This window comes from Rhipicephalus microplus, chromosome 2, assembly GCF_043290135.1.
Source record: "Rhipicephalus microplus isolate Deutch F79 chromosome 2, USDA_Rmic, whole genome shotgun sequence".
NCBI lineage: Eukaryota > Metazoa > Arthropoda > Arachnida > Ixodida > Ixodidae > Rhipicephalus > Rhipicephalus microplus.
Window position 1 is genome coordinate 156032237 of NC_134701.1, and position 20811 is coordinate 156053047.

General features: G+C 45.6%; 1 protein-coding gene across 2 annotated transcripts in view; it reads right to left on the minus strand.

The window, feature by feature from the left end:
- LOC119170662 (DNA damage-regulated autophagy modulator protein 1) overlaps window positions 1–15265 on the minus strand; it is a 28518-nt gene extending 13253 nt beyond the window's left edge. The window contains exons 1-4 of one of the 2 annotated variants that reach the window (XM_075886941.1): window positions 15137–15228; window positions 14669–14704; window positions 13396–13714; window positions 11352–11419 (exon numbers count right to left, since the gene is read on the minus strand). In XM_075886941.1, the coding sequence (XP_075743056.1) occupies window positions 11352–11419; window positions 13396–13583 (256 nt within the window). In that variant the 5' untranslated portion in view covers window positions 13584–13714; window positions 14669–14704; window positions 15137–15228. Of the gene's footprint in view, window positions 1–11351; window positions 11420–13395; window positions 13715–14668; window positions 14705–15136 lie in introns of both variants that reach the window. The other variant, XM_075886940.1, reaches the window with a different exon arrangement.
- Between the last annotated feature and the right edge of the window lie 5546 nt (window positions 15266–20811).

The window sequence follows — 20811 nt, forward strand, 5'->3', positions numbered from 1 at the left end:
ACGAAGCTATTGAATATATAAGAACAAAAGTGACAGAAAAATTTCAACAGAGAAGTACTTTATGCACCACAATAGATAAGGACGAATCAAGTGGTGCAATGGCTCCATTTTCACAACAAGAGTGGGAAATGGCTGAGAAAAGGGTTCCTAGTAGTACATCAACAGGCTCAGATGGCATTCCAATTAGGCTGATAAAGACATCAGGTCCGAAGTCTAAGCAGGCTTTGAGAGAGGCAGTGAGCACAATAATAATCGATGGTGAAGTTCCCGATGGATGGAAACTTAGCAGGATGAGCATGATCTATAAAGGAAAGGGGGACAAAGCTGACATAAACAACTACCGTCCTATAACAGTGACATCAGTGGTTTACAGGCTGGCGATGCAGATTATAAAGGAAAGACTGCAGGCGTGGATAGAGGATGAGGGGGTGCTGGGGGAACTGCAGAATGGGTTTCGGAAACATAGGAGGTTGGAAGACAATCTGTTCTCACTGACGCAGTGCATCGAAATAGCAGAAAAGGAACACAGGTTCCTGTGGCTAGCATTTTTGGATATCAAGGGAGCGTACGATAGCGTGGTTCAAGAGGAATTGTGGGGAATACTGGACACAATAGGCGTGGAAGATGTAGTCACTAATCTTTTAAAGGGTATCTATAAAGGTAACAAGGTAGTTATAAAGTGGGAAAAACAGGTATCCAAGCCTGCAGAGGTAAAACGGGGGCTTATGCAGGGGTGCCCCCTGTCACCCTTATTATTCATGATGTACCTACAAGGATTAGAGGCAAAATTAGAGGGAAGTGCACTGGGCTTCAACCTCTCTTAAGTCAAACAAGGAAAACTTATTGATCAGGCACTACCAGCATTAATGTACGCAGATGATATAGTGCTAATGGCCAACAACAAGGAAGATTTGTAGAGATTGATGGACATCTGCGGTAATGAGGGAGATAGGTCAGATTTTAGATTCAGTAAGGAAAAATCAGCAGTCATGATTTTCAATTACAACGCAGGTACTGAGCTTAGAATGCAGGAGGTCACGCTAGAGATAACAGATAAATACAAATATCTGGGCGTATGGATAAGCAATGGGACCGAGTATCTGAGGGAACACGAAATATACGTGACGACTAAAGGTAACAGGAATGCAGCAGTCATGAAAAATAGGGCACTGTGGAATTACAATAGGTATCATGTTGTGAGAGGAATATGGAAAGCGGTCATGGTTCCTGGGCTGACGTTCGGCAATGTGGTCTTGTGCATGAGATCAGAAGTTCAAGCAAGATTAGAAATTAAGCAACGTAGAATAGGTATGCTTGCTTTAGGAGCTCACGGGAATACACCAAATCAGGGAGTACAAGGTGATATGGAATGGACATCATTCGAGGGCAGGGAAGCTAGCAGCAAGATAAAATTTGAGAAGCGATTGAGAGAAATGGGGGAAGAGCGTTGGGCTAGGAAGGTTTTCAGCTACTTGTACATGAAGAATGTCGATACAAAATGGAGGAAGCGAACCAGGAAGTTGACTGGTAAATACTTAGAAAACAGCAGGTGGCCAAACCAAAAAGAACTATCGGTTAAGAAGAAAGTGAAGGAAACGGAGACTGACATGTGGAGAATGGGCATGATTAAGAAGTCCGCACTAGATATCTATCGAACTTTTAAGCAGGAAATTGCCAAGGAAAGGATCTATGACAATACTCGGGGTAGTTCTCTACTGTTTGAGGCCAGAACGGGAGTACTGCGAACCAAGACATATCGGGCCAAATACGAAGGGGTAGACACAGTATGCTGTGCGTGTGGAGAGGAAGAAGAAACTGCCGAACACTTGATAATGTTCTGTAAAGGGCTTCACCCTATAGTTCAGGATGATGGCGCAGAGTTTTTCAAAGCACTGGGGTTTAGGGGCCGGGAGGGCAAAATAAACATTAAGCGGGTAGACTTAACTAGAAGGAGGTTATCTGATTGGTGGCTTAAGCCAAGGCACGAGTGAAAATTAAACTCTTCACTGCAAAGTACGAATCCTCAAACTCTTTTTTAAGGAAAAAAAATAAATATTGTTTTTGGTTCATTAGGTATTACGGCTTGGTGGCGCTAGCCACCGCCCGATCTAAAGGGTACAGCCATATCCATTCATCCATCCATTCATCACGGTGACGGACGGTACCAGCTAAGCGTTTTTCATCTGCGGCCCACAGGGGCGCGTCAGTCGAGAGTTGTTCGAGACCTGCTACTGTGCACCACTGTTTCGGAGGCTACGCAAAGTGTAGCGTTGTTGCACCGTCCGCCACAGGTGACGCTAGCGACCGAGAACATTTTCAAAATGAAGGAGGGAAAGGATGTGACAGCTGTTTTTTTTTTCTCATGCGGCTGGCATCTTCCTAGAGGAGGCGTTGGTCTAAGCAACGCAGCACGACGTACGCCTGTGCAGGCTGATCTGCGCCATGCTGCACATCGCCGTCGTGACGTGACGAAACGAATGCCAGCACGCACGCGCATCTGGTCCCATCGAAGTGTATGGTGCCTTGAGGGAGGCATGTAGTCATGTTCTTACTAGACATACATCTCATGATTGTTATGTTTTCACCAGTCACGAACCTTTGTCATCCATTCACGTCGCGTAACACCAAACTTGGTTTATGTGAAGCTAGCGAAACGGCCGTGAGTGCATCATCAACATGACATGTAGTCATGTTGTTACATGACACGCACTTGATGATTATCATGTTTGCACCAGCCACATACCTTCGTCATCCATTCACGTCTCGTAATACCTATTTCGTATAAGTGAAGCTAGTGAAACGATCGTGAGGGCATCATGAGCGTGGCGTGTAGCCATGTTAGAACACGATACCCATCTCATGACTATCATGTATGCTACAGTCATCTACCTTAGTCATGCATTCACGTCCCGTAATACAGTAATTGGTATATGTGAAGCGAGCGAAACGAACGTAAGCGCACCATGAGCTTGGCGTGTAGTAATGATTCATGACATACATTTCATGCATGTGATGATTTTCATGTTAAGGCATATCGCTTGCGTTCGCCATGCAGTCATGTCACACCATACCAGTTTTGCAACATGCCATGTGAACGAAACCACCGCAAGAGCTACAAGACCATGAATTGTAAATTATGACTTTTATGACATACATGTTCGGTTTTCATGTTATGACTAGTCAAATATGTTCTTCATACAGTTAAGTTTTGCCATACCAGGTTTGGTATCAATACCATTATTGAAACCGCCAGGAATGCTAGAAGTCGTAAGCGGATAGATAGATAGATAGATAGATAGATAGATAGATAGATAGATAGATAGATATGTGGAGCTAGCGAAACGGCCGCGAGCACGCTATGAGTGTGGTATGTTGTCATGTTCTTAGAAGACACGCATGTTCGGATTATCATGTTTGCGCCAGTCATATATTTCGTCATATACTGACGTAAGGTAACAGCAAGTTTTGTATATGTGGAGTTAGCAAAACGGCCGTGAGCGCATCATAAGGACCCAATATACTTCAATGTAGCGTCGACGTGCGCGCACGCTGGGCACTGCGACGCTACGTTAGGCAAACGCGAGCACTCTATTGTCTGACGACAGGCGCGACCAGCGTCCGTCGGCGCGGCCCTACGGCAACCGGTGCTAAATGTGACATGCTGCAATTCGCGCCGATGCGCTACGCGGACAACTCTGCGTCTCCCTCTTTTTGTGACGGAGGAACGCCTGACGCGATGAAATGCGCATGCGTGAAAGCAGCGCAGCGCGGCGTGCGCCTGCGCCTGCGAGTGTATGACAGGACTGGCGCCTGGCGTGGCAACGCCGGCATGACGCGATGAAATGAACGCCGGTGAACACGCGCACCGCGTCACGTCGAAATGTACTGGCGACTTCACTGTGGCATGTAGTCATGTTCTCACATGACGCCCATCTCATGATTATCATGTGTGCACCAGTCACATACCTTCGTCATCCATTGGCGTCACGTAATACCAAATTTTGGTATATGTGAAGCTAGCGAAACGGCCGTGAGCGCATCATCAGTGTGGCATGTAGTCATGTTGTTACATGACACGCATGTCGTAATTATCATGTTTGGATGTGTCATTTACTTATGTCGCTCGTTCGCGTCGCGTAATACGGAGTTTGGTACATGTGAAGCTAGCGAAACGGCCGTGAGCGCACCATGAACGTAGCATGTAGTCATGTTGTTACATGACACGCATGCCATCATTATCATGTTTTCACCAATCACATACCTTTGTCATCATTCACGTACCGTAATACCAAATTTGGTAAAAGTGACGCTGGTGAAACAGCCGCGAGCGCATCATTAGCCTGGCATTTATTCATGTTGTTACATGACACGCATACCATGATTTTCATGTTAGGGTCTGTCTCTTGTGTTCGCCACGCAATCTTGCCATACCATACCAGTTTAGCAAAATGCTATGTGAATGAAACCACCGCAAAAGGTGTTCGACCACGAAATGAAATTTATGACATTCATGACTTATATGTCATGATTTTCATGTTGTGACTTGTTCAATATGTTCTTCACACAGTTATCTTATGCCATACCAAGTTTGGTATCGATAGCATTTTATAAACGGCCAGGAGAGCTAAAAGTCGTAGGCGGCTAGGTAGATAGATAGATAGATAGATAGATAGATAGATAGATAGATAGATAGATAGATAGATAGATAGATAGATAGATAGATAGATAGATAGATAGATAGATAGATAGATAGATAGATAGATAGATAGATAGATACGCTGAAAGTTGCCAAACTTGCTAAGAAATGCTTCGCATTTAAAAACTACTCCGAGATTACAGTGGGTGAAGCCTGTAGTCGGTTAATACGGGTTCAACCTAAAAGCAGATATATTCTTCTCCCGCAATACTTCGGCGCACTTCACACAACTCAGCTTCATGTCAGTCTTCACTCGGGACCGATCCGTGAGGCCAAGGAGATTCGCGTTCTTCACCTCTTCATACACCACCAACGCAAGGCCGACACCACAATAGCCAAACTTCGCACGGTGGGAGACCAGGTGGGCCGTATGGTCCGCCGGGTCTCCAACAAGCAGGGCGGATTACGAAGCAGGGATGCAATGCGACTTGCCGATGCTTTCGTAACGAGTAGAATACTCTACTCGACTCCCTACTTGTACCTACGCAAACACGGGGATGATCGACTCGAAGTCATCCACCGTAAAGTTATGAAGCGGGCTCTCGACATTCCTATCACCACGTCCAACCAGAGACTTCTGGCCCTAAGCGTGGTGAGTACCTACCGGGAACTTCGTGAAGCTCACCTCGTTAACCAATACACGCGGCTTGCACAGACCCGTTCCGGTCGCCGCCTCTTGGACCGAATACACATCATACGCGATTACTATATTGAGGAAAGGGCGAGAGTGTCAGAACCTTGGAGACGCGCCCTCCGGATCCGTCCCCTTCCCCGCAACATGTCCAAAGAAAACCACAGTGGTCGCCGCCAGGCGCGCGCGGAAGCGTTGCAGCGACACTTTGGTCAAGGGGAACACGTGTGCTACGTGGACGTTGCCGGCCCGCACCATGGGGGGTGGTATACAGCCGCAGTCATACACAACGCAAACACCGTAAACGGGCTCACTTTCATAGCCTACAGCACAACACACGCGAAGTCTCGAGATTGCCATCGCTCTGGCTCTCACCTATCCCTCTTCTAAACTTATCATCACCGACTCACGAGGGGCCTGTCGGAACTATCAGCTAGGGGGGGGCTTCGCCGCTTGCTCAGCGCATACTGGAACCTAGCTGCTGATACGTTAATCCAACTCCGCGAAATCTGGTTTGGGCACCCGGTCACCAAGAACTCAGGGGTAACAAACAGGCCGATCAGGCCGCCCGCGCACTCTCTTCCCGGGCTATCTCCCTGTCTTTGGAAGCGTACTCCCAATCAGACAATTCGGCCCTTTCATTCAAAGATATTACCAATTACTACAAGGAGGAGCACCGGCGCTATGCAGACCCTTGTAAGGGACTGCATCGCGCGGACGAGCACCTCATTTTAAAACTGTTTACCAATACTGTACTGTGCCTTGCAGTGCTAAAACATTTCGATTCATCTTTTAATGGCACGTGCCAGTTCTGTGGTGAGGTGGCTGACACCTTCCACATCGTCTGGGCGTGCCAGTCTGATCCATCTATCCCCCCCCCAACCCTAATCCCACGAGAGAGGACTGGGAGGCGGCCCTGCTCGGCTGTCAAGACCTGAAGGCTCAAGAGGCTCTGGTTCAACGGGCGCGGGCGGCGTTGCTTGCCAATGGAGCTACGGAATAGGGATTCCACATAGTGCTGTGATGGTAGGAGGCCAATAAGGCCCCAACCCAATCACCTCTCTGTAACCATTTAATGGTTAATAATTGTTTCACCACCACCACCATCGGCGCGCTTCTCAATCACCTTTTTAAAAGAGTCGATGAAGCTGTTTTTCTTTCCAACCATAAGTACTTTTCTGCGCTAATGTATTCGCCACACAAATTCTAAACTAAAGGCTCATTATTCCTAATCTCAGAAATGACGTAGAATCAGGTGTGATGCCCGGATCTGAGATAAAATTGGCCAGTACATTCAAGTCTTTTTCTTAAAAGCAGTGACACATATATGTCTCCTCAGGAACATCATTAATCGAAAGCACAAGCGTCGTGTTACACGCCCTATAAAAATTTATGGCTAAGGGTTTTGCAATCCCCGACGTTTCCGTCGCGGCTTCTACGTTGTGCCTCCGCACTCTACTGCGAATACTGAGCAATGATGGCATGCCCGCTCAGACACTGGCTCACTACCATCTGGGGCCATCACTACGTGTCTTCTTGCCGGAAAGCCAAATTAACGAAGGTCCCCAATCAACTGAATTACCATCTTTGTATTAAGCCCTTCTGGTATTTCACCGACGTTTGGAAGCTACGTGCCCAGAGATAGAGGTGGCCGATTGTAAAGTGGTGGACACAATGTCTGCCCTTCTGCGACCCTTGTTGCCCCAGCATCGTCAATCTACAATGAACCGTGCTTAGAAACCAATAACTGCCGCAGTGTTGCCAGGGCATCTCAGAGACTTTGTCTGGAGGTTGGGCTGGGGCTTGCTCCCCACGCGAGATCGGTTGCAGCGATGGCAGGTGGTTCACACTTCCACTTGCCCCAACTGCGTCATGGTAGAGACCAATCGACATGCGACGTTTGAATGTGTTGTTTCCCGCTTTTTTTTGGCGTGCGGTTAATGCTGGTTTTCGGGGACGGGGTGTGCAAACTTTCGTGTCCAACGGCCGATTTCCGCGTGGCCACGTCTCCGCTCAGTTAATAGTTGCGGGGCTGTTCAGCCTTTGGAGAAACCGATGTGAGGCCGTAGCTGCCGATTGCCGCCGGCGTGCTTTGTGGCCGATACTGGGGAGAATGAGACGAGAGATCCTCGCGTTCCTCTCTGAGGAGCTTTTCTTCCTCGGGGAGCACGACTTCCTGCGGCATTGGTCGTGCCCTTTCGTCAAGGTAGAACACGAAAGGATACAACTCATTTTTCGACCGACTTGGTGCTAAGCAGCACCCATTGAGTTGTTCTATATGATTTCATTTGTTACAAATCATGTTTCATTGCATCTATTGTATCGGTATATCATTGTTACATGATATCGCATTGAGTTCTTTTGTACATATATGCCAACGTTGTCGTGTATATTAGAGCGAATGTCTTCACTGTAACGTAGTGATGTTATTCGTGAAACATAGATGTGCCGAAGTGTATGTGCCCTGTTACTGGAATGGTAAGAAGCCTTTGTGTTCTCTACATGCTGTAAATATTTTTTTCTAAACGCAAAAGCATAGTGGGTCTTTGATATCGACTGTGTGAGGTCCAAGGGACGGCTATCAGCTCTCCCATAGTAGAGTAGCGACAACTATTAATCGTAAACCACGTTTCTAAACACACGGGGCGACTATATGCTTTCCCATAGTAGAGTTCTAAGTACTCTAAATCATTACCAACTTTTTCTAAACACACATGTCCAAAAAAAATGCTCTATTGAAATGTTATTGACGTCTGTGAAAAGACATTTTTCTAAACAGGAAGTTTAATCCAATCGGCTCATTTTGTTCGATGTCATGAACTGCTTCACGGCGTAATTTTTGTCGACACAGACTCATCAAGGCTGAGGTGCACAGGAAGGTGTTATGCTCTTCAATAGTAGAGTACGAAGTACTCAAAATCGTTCACCACTTTTTTTAAACGCACACGGATTTCATCCGCCTTCTGGGATTTAGCGTCTTTTCGTGTAACCTAAGGATTTTCGTAATGCTCTGGAAAGGTACGTCAGAATTGTAAAGATGTAGTTAAATAATAGCGACGTCTGATTTACGTTTCTTCTGGGACAGCTTCGTGATCTCCCATAGTAGAGTGATGTATACTGTGAATCGTCGAACACTTTTGCAAAAATCACAGGCGTTCTCGGGAGTTTGTTTGTACGTGGTCCCATAGTAGGGTACCCGTTACCATCTACTCTAAATGGTTGATTTTTCTTAACACATGTAGCAGCAGTTTAAATCATGGAACATATGTTCTAAACATACCGAACGTCTTGCACATTCTTTCTGAATGACACAGTGATAATTGTGGATTCCGGTTATACTGATTAGGTTGGGGCCGGTTGCAAGATTAAGCTAGGACATGGCTTGGCCCACCAAACCCCTTTTTGCCCCCCCCCCCCCCCAACTTCACAAGTGTGGTTTGCTAGCTGGTTGTGCTTCGAAAAAGTAGTACAGTATATCGGCAAAAGGGTAGAAAGGTGGGCCATTTGGTATTTCATGTTCGTCAAACTTAGAGTGCGGCAACACACAACGAACAGCTAGAGCAAGAACAGATGAGGAGGCGCGCTTGTGCAGTGCGCTTCTTCCTCTGCTTGTTGTGTGTTGCCGCGCTCTCATTGCGCTGAATGAATGCTGTGCAACAAAAATGTAAATACTATACACCCTACAATATAAACGTTCGTTGTTTCTGACTGAAATTTAGTTCCCATTTATTGTTGCTGCTGGTATGTGCGCACGAATATTTTGTCGGGACGCTCTAGTTTTCTACCTAAAACCAGCGATGCTAAGTGGTATCTGTATAAGAAATTTTGACCATGAGTTGCTATGTATGACAAGAAAAAATTATTGTGCTGTAGTTCATCTGCTTCGACTTCACTCTGTTTTGGTGTGGCTAGTCACTCGCTGGCACTATGTGCTCTCTTTGATTGTAGCGCATACGTAACACTTATAATGGTTTTATTTTAAATACAAAAGCATATTTATGCTAATAGAAAAAGCCGTGAGCCCTTGTATTTTTTGTCAGGCAAAACTAAATATCAGCACGAAGAAATGAGTGCACAAAACAAATCGAAATACAATGACGATTCCGGGTTTAGAACGCCTGTATGTTTTCTTTTTCTGATGTGATTCTGATCCTCTTCGCATACACCCATTGACATTTTGCTCCCACGTAATTTTGACCATGGCGGCCGTGATCAGCCTTGTGACTGATGTGAAGGGCACCAGGTCACAGCCATTAAGCTTATAGCACATTGAAAACATGTAAAGGACGTGTTGAAATGTATCTGTACAACGGACGACTGTTAGGAAAGGACAAAAAAAACTGAGGTCGAGGGCTCCGCTTTTATTAGTAAATACTACTAAAAGACAGGCCACAGTCTTATATTAGCGATACCATTATCAGATAGGTTGAAAACTCTTACGTTAAGGAAGTCGAGCACGTAATACGCCTATGGTTGAGAAACGGGGTAGAGAAACGGTGAATATGTCAGTATTCTTTGTCTGTACGTAATGATGCCTGTATGTATTGATATCTGTAAAAACAGTAAGTATTGACAAGTCAACTCCCTCCTACATTAAGTAAACGTGATTTCAACGCTTCAAAAGGCCAGCCATTTGCTTGAGTTTGCTCCTTTCTTTCTTCATTCGGCGCCTGTGTATCAATTTCTACCCATTTTTTCCCTATCTGTGATCGTGTATGTGATGCTGCTTGCCAGTGAACAATATCCTCGAATAAACGGAGTCGCGATAGGAAACATTTGTGATACATTTTCATGGACGGAAGGTCTAATTCTGAGGCGTAGGAATAACCTTAGATCAAAAATACTTGAGCAAAACATGCACACGGAGTTAAATAAATGAGATGTTTTCTTCAGAGAAAGGCATTCCCCTTGAAGCTACTGACCCCCCGTTTTGTGAGGGACGGCCGATCTGACGAGGGGTGTCCATGCCGGCGGCACCCGTAGCTGTCAACATTCGGCATTGCTTTTCTGGCAAGGACCACGCCTTGAACTACTTCACGGGCACTGCAGCGAATACTCATGGCATCATGTTGGTCGTCTTTGATGTTATCAGGCTTCATCGCACGGAGGGGAAAAAATATGCTGGCTAGCGCACTCCGAGGTCAGAGGATACGCGCCATCAAAAGATGTCCTTCAAGTGTCCCCCATTCAAGAACCCTTTATAATTGCTCCTTTGCGTATGTGAATGCTGTTTATTTGTATTTTCCCGGTTCAAACATCCTTCTTCTACAGAAGTGTGCCTCCAACAACCTTGTAAGTACGTTCGTACTGGTCTATCACGGAGGTTTTCTGTGAAGCGAAAATCAGACTGCCAGAGTACCTTTCTCTTCTTTAAATGTGAGCATCAACATGCGTTGAAATTTTGCAACACAGCCAAGCCAAATGTCGGCTTCATCGAAAACGTGTGCGGAAAGTGTGCGGCTCACATATTTAATTAGACGGTTGAATAATAACTAATATAGGAATGGTTTCCACCAATGTCCCCACCAAAAATCTGTCCTTCAAAATCGACTAACGCTTTGAATGGACCCACCATGTTAGCTACCTGACTATAGCGTAGTGATATTGAGCACTACGCTATAGTCACTAACAACAAGCTTGCCCTTAGCTAAGCGGAGATCACTGCGATGGAGAAACGCAGAAGCATGCTTGTCTCTGCTAAACCATAGCGTAAGATTAACACTTGTGGGTCCTTTTGTCTACCACAATGACCCTGAATATCCCCAAGTCTTACGGTGTCAATTTATTCGCAGTTTGTAACATTCCTTTCTCTCCATGCTTCCAGCGAGAGGAGCTCAGCCAAATAGTTTGCTGCTGAGAAAGAGGGTGCCTTCTCGCGTACAACCTTAGCAATTATTTAAAAAAGACGCAACAGGTAATCCTGCATGCTAAGGACGATATGCGAAAGCCTACTGTACTCCATGCAATACGGAAGCCACGAGACCGAAAATCACCGTAGAAAACACTTTGTCAAAAGTTCCTTACCTGTGAAAGATGTGACTCCTAGGAACAAGCCGAACACTATACTCTGAGGAGGATCTCCACCAGCGTCACTATAACGACATAGCACGGACATGTATTTTGAGTTATTTGAGTATTTTGAGACTATTTATTTCACATTGTTGTATAATTTTTTAACTACTCGCTGCAATATATATTGTTGCAAGAAAACACAAAACGAAGAACTCTATTCTTGTCAATAATGACGTTCTTTTTGTAATTGAAATGCCCACACGAATAATAAAGTTGTAGGACGAAGTATCATTCCCGCACTAATTGCAATATGTTGGCCTTCAGGAAAAAAAAAAACTGTAGGCGCATTTGCAACCAGCTTTTCCGGTAAGCATGCCTAATTCTTGCCAAATTATTGCGTGTATTTGTAGTGAAACCACCAGTTCCTCTCGCTTTTAGCTTCTACAAAAGATGACACATATTTTATCTTGATACAATGCTTCATGCCGCTTTTGTGGACTACTTCACAGTGCTCAGAAGCCACATTAGGGCGAAGGAAGAATGATTAAATAAAGTTTTTTTTTATTTTGTCCTTTATTATCTGATTGCTTCAACTTTTCATAAGTGTCTATCTTACCGAGTTACACGCGATTAAACTTGCATTAGGGGTGCGGGCCTGCCGTTACCTGCCTTGTCTGCCGGAGGCTTAGCTTAAGAGTTACGGAAATATGCACTACTGATGTCGCGGCACATTCCTCTCAATAGTTCAATACACTCATAGTAAACTAGACCACTGAGAATAACACATGAGGCGCGAATCGGCAAGATCGCGCAGAAAAACGAAGGAAAAAAAAACTATCGTACCCTTCGATGTTCTCACAAATCGCAGTTCACAATTCGTATTGCCACAAGAATGAAGAGAGTCGGTACCTGTAGCGGCGAGCGGAATAAAACTCGCCGTGCGAATCGCTCCTTGCATCGTCTCTTACCACGATACGATTATGAGAGGCGCCGCGTAGCAGAGAGCTCCCAGCGTGTAGTAGAGTATGGCATTTATATTTAAAAGCACAGGCCTCAGGCATTTAAGTCTCCATCAAAAATGTGGCCGCCGTGGTGGGGATTCTATTCCGCGACCTGCGGGTCAGCATTCAAGTGCTATATGACCCCTAGACCATTGTGGTAGGTTAGAAATGAAGCAAGAAAAAAAAGACATCTAGCACCATGCAAAATATGACTAGGTCCGATGGCTAAAACCCCTTTTATTGGCAGGTTGCGATTCTCTCTAACGTAATAATAATGGTAACCCGGCTTCGTGCATTGATGTGGCTGTGGGGATCGTATTTGTCACCGTCAGGCTGAAGTCAACGCGATTCACGCGCTGACAATCGACTCGAACCGCCTACAGCGAAGCGCCACTGAATACGTGCCGCCGACCGCATTTCCACACTAACGCAGCAACGGTGCTGTTGTCGTAGCATGATCTCGCAGCAAACTGTATACGCATGGTTTGATTGTGCTGTACAATCTGACTGTGCCGTAGCGGTGACAAGAACAGAACGCGCTCGGTGGTGCAGTGAATGTCATTCTGCTGCCGAGCGTGAGCTTGCTGCTTCAATCCTTCGAAAGTATTTACCTTGGCCCTCTTGTACGTCGTCCCCAATAGCGCATTATTCTGACTTGGGATGCTACACCTCATAATTTGTGTCAAATGATCATTCAGGCCTTCTCAAATGTGAAATCTTTATGATTTCGTGAAGTACAATTGCAATTATTGAAGGCTTTCCGACTACTGAGATTTACTTCATACGCAGCAGATTTAGTTGAAAGTATCTGATGCGTTCGCCGATCACCACAGCCCCGATGAGCGCTGCTATGGATTTGTCTAGTATGCATGAACAACCGTACATTGAGGAGTGGAAGCTAATAATTGCATAAACAATGTACAGGTAGTGGTGATTATATGCATTAGGCTCCTACGTGCATTTTGTTTCCCGTTATTCTTAATTATAAATTACAATTTAACAAAAAGAAAATATATTTAATCTTATGCTCTATTTATATGTTTTTGAGTTCTTACCTGATGAAGGGCAGAATCGCAGGTGTGTCCCCCAAGTACACGCTGATGGCGTAAGGTACAATCATGGCGATAAGAGAGCTCAGGAAGCCTGTTATGGGCAAATAATGGAGGTTTCTAAACACGAAGGGGCGAGATTCTTTAGCTCCTCCATTGCACAGTCCATTGGTGTTGCTCACGGGCGCTGGCATGGCTCACAGAGGAGAGTACGATACTGCGGTAGTGTTATGTGTTTCTTATGGCCGGATATTTGCGAAGTCTATTTTACTTGAGTAACGCTCGTAAACTTTTGGTCATCCTCTTCAGATTCTGTGAGGCGAGTCTGCATGCAAAGGAGAGGACAGAGATCGTTTACTTAGTGACTGTTATAACTACTGAAAAATGCCAATGGCTTATCATTTAGGGTACATTGTGTTGGCGTGCCCAAGGCATCAAAAAATAACAGAGAGAACTATTGATTGAAAGGTGACTGCAGCAGCAAAGGACACATATGAAATGAACACTTCGGGAACCTCAATGTCTGACATATTCAGGACGCCTGGGATTGTGTTTTTTTTACATAAACTCATTACGCCAGAGAGAGAGAGAGAGATAAAGATGCAAGGAAAAGTAGGGAGGTTAACCAGACGCACATCCGGTTTGCTACCCTGTACTGGGGAAGGGATAAAGGGGAGAAAAGAGGTTGAAGAGAGATGAGAAGGTACGCACAATCACGAGCACACTCGGGGAGCACACACAGTCTACAGGCGGTCGCTCAGGTTTGTTGACTTTAGGTAAAGTAGCAGTGCTTTAGTTGCTTTCTGCGCAACTGAGGCAGATGCCCAAGGTCCTAGTACCTTCTGCACACAAAATGGTCCGGGGTCAAGTTGATTCAAAACCATCAGGAGCTGGCATCGCTGTGTGTCGTAGCAAGCGCACCTGCCTAGCACGTGCTGCCTAAAGAAATATGATGGCTGCATGCTAACCTAAAGCTTTGATTTCTAATATTTATAGGTTACCAGTTGACGCATTCTTGCTGCATAACAAGTTCGTTATCATCCGTCTGTCTTAACAAACGTAGATTAGGAGTCTAAACACTTGCGAATTCGTTACGGATGACTAATAGATTTGTCTTCCTTCACTTGTCAGCTAATAACATACGTAAAAATAAACAAGGAAACAGTGTTGACAACGTGAGTATGGTTCACAGAAATTGTAGTGCTACTCTAAAAAAAAACTACAAGAAATGTAGTGCATGTAGACGCCATGAACGTAACGAGAAAAAAATGAGCCTTACCTAAATATGTTGAATATGACCTCCGCAAACTAGCCACTGTAAGTATAAAGGCGTTCAAATGTACCGTTAATCTAAAGTATGCATCGTCGGCTTGCTATTTGCTACAGAGCTGCTGCACAACTCTGCAAGCTACCGTTAGTTCACTTAAAGTTGCTTGCGTTACAAGCAGGCGGAGCTGAAATACCACAGAAAGATGTTGAAAATTGCTCAAAAGGTATGCTCGGGCTAGTACTCAGCGCAGCTTGTGATCTCTCTACTGTCTTCACTCTCTTTTATGCAGCCGTATCGGAGCCATGCAATTTTGCATCGAGATGTCGGTTAAGTAATGCGCTATAAGATAAGTTCAACTATCAGTGATCACATTTCTTAACCACGAGGCGTTCGGAAGATACGAGGCTCGGCGACACGAACATACAATCACGGCCATTCTGTAAAAAAGAATAGCAGGAGAAAGAAAAAGTTGCTCACCTTTTCAGCTCGATTGAAGCGTCGCTGCTATATACAATCTTTTCGCCAAGACAGCAAGAGCAATAGTGGGCACCGTCTGCACTGCGGACGTGATCTAAAGTGAATCGGTAGAGAGGGCAAGAAATGAACGGCGTAGACAGGAAAGGACGTGAAAAATTGATAAAAGAGCAAAAGAAACATACGTGTGACGACGAGACGATGCTACGACATAGGAGAGAGAAAAAGTAGTGGCCTAGGAAGCGGGCGGCGAGGACGTGTTTCGCAAGCGTGCGAAGACGACTCCTTTGGCGTCACCGGCGGCAAGGTTAGGAAACTCCTTTCCCGATCATCCTTGGCCGGAAGACGCGTGGTCTGGCACGCGCGAAAAAATTGAAAAACGTCTGCACCCCTCGTCGACGTCAATGACATCGTGACCGTGGTGCCCAAGGCCGCGTCACCGACTTGCGAGGCGATGATTATTCCTGTTCAATTTGACTTGAGCTTGAGCAGACACTCGACTAGGTTACTGCGGCTTTCCTTTCAACGGTGTTTGTTTTTGATGGCTTCGTTATTCCGTGCAGGATGCACGCTCATGAGCACAGGATGACATGTGGACAAGGAAGAAAAATCGTCTCTGCAGAGACGCATTGCTCTTGTTGCAGAGACGTTATCAAAGAGGTAAATGGATCGGCAATTGAAAGACAGTTGGTGACAGGCTGAAGTAAGTGCAGGCAGTGATCATCGCGGTAGCTTTTGGTGCATCTCAGTGTTCATTCTTCCCCCATTGTGATGGAAGGAACGTGCATGTAGTGTAAACAATGTTTTGTAAAATGAAGCCGCGGAACAGGCGTCCCTTGACACCAACAGCTAGATTATGATCACTGTATGTGCATAAGCGTGAGCGTGCGCGTGCGAGTGTGCGTGTGCGTCTGTGTGTATGTGGGAGTGTGGTGTATGTGTGCATGTGGTGTGTGTGTGTGTGTGTGTGTGTGTGTGTGAGAGAGAGAGAGAGAAACATAAAAAAACAAGACATGGCCCGATAGTTCACCAAGGCTTAAGCTGTCCGACCTTAGAGAGAAATAAAAATGTGGCTGATTCCTCCTTCTAGGAATCGGTAGAACAGGAGAGTGATACATGTCTTCACATAGTTCGTTGAGCATTTATTGTGCTTCGCTTCACCACAAATCGGAGGAATGAGTGCTGAAACAACAAACTGCAAAGTCGCGTGAAGAACGGCAAGCAACAGCAGCTCGAAACTTGCAGCGCGCACGTTAAGCTAAAAGCACTCACAGAACGAGCATACACAGGACGAGCACGGACTAAGAGCTGTCACAGCTCGAGGCTGAAAGCGCGCTCTATAAACAGAAAGACAAGCGCACGAAACAAGCGCGCTTGTATACACTAAACAAGCGCGAACTGTCATAATTCTTACTTCACGTTTGTGAGCAGTGGGCTCCTTTCATAAATGCAGCCGCGGCAGCAAGCGAAGTGACCTTCGTGCTCTGTTGAAACTCGAGTCTGATAAGCACGTGCGCAGGAGAGACCACGCTCCGTCGAGGCGGCGCTCTCCAAAACGCGAGAGGCGACGACGAGAGGGCCCTCCCAATGCGCTCGTCGCGCCACCTCGCTACTGATGACAAAAACGCGCTGAATCTGCGAAGCTATCCGGACTGCCAAATGGTATAACCGCTATATAAAAAAGATTGCCGTTAGCGCTGTCAACCACATGCGCTGTGTCGTAGTGCATAGCACCATGCGCTGTTGTTGAAAGGTCGCAGGTTCGACGCCCCGTGGCAAGACTTTCGCATATCTGTTTTTTTTTCTTTGCAACTTGTCGCTTATATTTTACAACGTCATATTCGTGATGGAAGTACGTCATCGGAGCCATGGTGGACCCTCACATGAAACACTTTAGCGTTAAAAACGTGGCAACGCAGTTAATAAGGAGTTTTAGTGCTGGGTACCCAAGCGGCTTGCGTACGCAGGACGTTGGGGCGGCGGTATTGCGCATGCGCGAAACCCCAAACAGATGCGTCGCAAGATTGCTGGGGCGATGGGGCCATGCGTCCGCGCGGTCCACCTTCGCAAGAACTCACGGTATCCGCACTGCGGATACTCTAGACGTCGAGTTAAAATAAGCCAAAGTGCGAGCACTTGTTACGATTACACGGTTTTAGCCAGATTTCCAAAGCTAGAATGGCCTGGAACATAGAAACTGGAAGGCATATGCCAGCCCCCGACCAGCCTGATAGGTGGCGCCATCTAGCACGGCCATAGTGAAACGGACAACCACAACTTTGTTATTGCAGAAACATTGTGCATTGTACATCTGGTGCAAAAACTGCGCAGCGAAAATATTACAAATGAATAACCTTTTTTTATTTATTTTCACCTCAAAAACATTATGCGTAAGCTAACATGTTCATGACTGCAGTTGCACAAAGTGTCACAAGATGTCAACACTGTCGTTGCAGTAACCTTGTATTTTTCACTTTTTTGCGTATACCAGATTACTGTACACAATAAAAAAGTGTACTGATCACCATGTATGTTTTATTCAACATTTGAAATCATATAAATACTTGAATAATACTTACGCGACAAGACGCTACGGCGCTGCGAGCGCGTGTGAACTTCGTGCGGCTTGCGTTTGCGTGCGTGCCACCGTGGCGCCAACTAAAAGGCATTCCGGTTGGGTATGGGTTGGGCACGCAACGCCGCGCGCTCCCAAGCCCGCAAGGCCCCAAGAGAATGCGTACCCAGCACTAAATTTCCCTAATATACCGTATTACGATAAGAGAGGTAAGCCCGGGAGTCTCTTTCCAGTGTTATGTTTATGGTCGTAAGCGCGACGCGAGAACAGACTGTCAGTGATCAATTTCTTCCACATGCTCAGTGCAAACGTGAATACCGATAACGAGAATATATACAGAGTGCCTCAGATTTTTTAGCCAGATTTTAAGAATATGCTGACACTCGCAGTGACGACGTGACTAAATGCATGTTGCTGACTGTTGCCTGCTGTCAGTCAGGCTATTTTTTTTCTATTGAGATGCCTAATTAAACCACTTTTAATAACTATATTTGTAAGCAAAGAAAATGGGCCAGATGTTTCCATGAGAGTGTTGTTCATCAGTTTGCAAAACGCTTGATTAGACTGTTTCGAGCTTTATAGCCGTTAATTTTAGTGTTTTTCGCTAGCTACGAATACCCACGAAATACACAAAAAATACCACGTGACAAGCCCATTCGCGCTCCAGTGTGTGCGATGATTCTATTGCTCACTAACGTTCCGCGTACAAACGACCATAACATTTGCCCGATTGTGTTGTCTCAACAGGGCCGCGACAATGGTGGTGGCTTTGCGACGCATGAACAAGTCTTGCTATCTGTCCAAAAAAGCGATAACCACTGTGACTGCTTATCGCTGTCATGAACCTGTGTGAGGCGAACGTATCGTTCGTACGCGGAACGTTAGAGAGCACCAGAATTACGCGGCGCTTAGGCATGGCAGTGGGATTCACACGGGGTATTTTTTCATTTGATTGATATGTTGGGTTTAACAAAGGTTATTTTATTTTGAAGAAATTTGTAGTTAGCAGAAAAACACCAATAATGACAGGTATAATGCTTGAGGCAGCCTAATCGGGTGTTTTGAAAACCTTCAAAACCTTCTCCTGAGACTTCCTGACCCATCTTTGTTCCTTCAAAAGTCAGTCAATTAGAGAGCCTAAGGAAACAAATATTGAAAACACACAAAAAAATCTTGCTCCCTTCAGGCAACAGCTGTAGCATGCATTTGGTCACGTTGTCATTACATGTGTGATATATTTTTAAGCTCTGGCTGTAGATAGGTGGGGTGCCATGCGTATCGGCGTTCACAGTAGCAATGACATGGTACTTGGAATTAGGAAGTGTTTTAGAAGAGCATAGGTAAGAAAGAAATGGTGAAATGAAATTTAACGGTTAGCACAAACCCATTGTCAACACGAGTGTTGTATAAGCTCAGCTCCGTTGCCTTCAGGATATCCAACCCAAAGCAGCAGATGTCAACGATTCCTCCAGCTCGGACCTCATGTATTGCGATGGTGGCATTTTCGGTATACGTTCCACAGATTTCTTGTTTTCCCAATGAAAACAAGATAGTTGTTTTTCCACTACCACTATCATCTACGCAACGATCACGCAGTGGCCTGCAGTGGTGGTGCTGTGGCGACAGGCAGTTTTAGCCTTCCAAACGGGGTAGGCAATCGCTCCGCCCGGTCGTCTCTTTCCAGTCGTATATTTATGGTCGTAAGCGCGACGCGAGATCGTGCAGTCAGCGACCAATTTCTTCCACGTGCTCAGTGCAAACGTAACGTGTAATCTGGCCAGCGAGAATTGTGCCGCAATGAATTATTATGTTTGCGTACTGCGTCGTTCTTCTGACAACCTCTGTAAAAGTGACATCATGGATGACGCTGTTGTCCCCCAACTGCGTCACTGCTGGGCGCATCCTGTTATACCGGTCTGTGCTATGCATAAAGTCAACCAGAAATGTTTTCATTATTAATGGCCCGTTTGCAAGAACACAACGTTTCCACGAGCGATGTTTGAATCTTGAGGCTTGATTGGTATATGGGGTTTAACGTCCAAAACCACCATATGATTATGAGAGACGCCGTAGTGGAGGGCTGCGGAAATTTTGACCACCTAAGGTTGTTTAACGTGCACCCAAATTTGAGAACACAGGTCTACAACATTTCCGCCTCCATCTGAAATGCAGCCGCCGCAGTCGTAATTCGATCCCGCGACCTGCTGGTCAGCAGCCGAGTAATCTTGAGGCTTAGTACTGGCACTCATATATGCTTCCCGCGAGCTTCTGACTGTTTTGACGAATGAATAAACGAGGAACTGCGTGCAGCCATGCTCGTATTCTGTGAATAAGTAGCATGCTGCGCACTACGTGAACTTCAGGGAGTATTTCTCTGGTTAATTTGGTGGTACACAGGTAATGCTAAGAGAATAATGCTAAGAGAATAGACTTAAAAAAAAAACGAAAAACGACGACTTACAACGTGCAACAGGTGTTCAAAAATGTTGTGAGTGAAAGCCACATTTAACAATTCCTAGTCGTCGTCTTCGTTTATGGCAATAAAAATCCCGAAATCGACAACCGTTGCCTTCGTTTGTGGCAAGTAAAATCCTGTACTAACCATTCTACCACATCTCTTGCCTGCACGCTTATGCATTCATCTATAACGCAGGTGTTGCAGACACAGAGATAACTATTTATAGCACTCGGGTGGAAGCTTTACTATATCCGTTCATGGCTTTTGCGGCGCGCTGGTGCGATACAGTGTTGCACCACCTGTAGGAGCTGTTATTTTCGCATAGGATTGTTTCTAAGCATTTATGACATGAGGACCATTTTGTGATATCATCTGCTACACCACCAAACACTTTCTGCGTGAACAATTCCGCAAGCTAAATGTTGCGGAACAAGCAGCTTGCAAAGCAATATTTCGCTACGGATTGTAAGACGGACTTTTGGGTGGCTTAAAGTCGTTGGTCGTAGCAGCTACAGTGTTTCCGAAGGTATTTGCTCCCGCATGGAGAATATACAGTGGCACACTTCACGCCACCGTGGAATGCTCTTTTTCCAGAACCATGCGCTTTTTAGCCAGTTGTCTAAAGACCCTGCTCATTGTATCGAA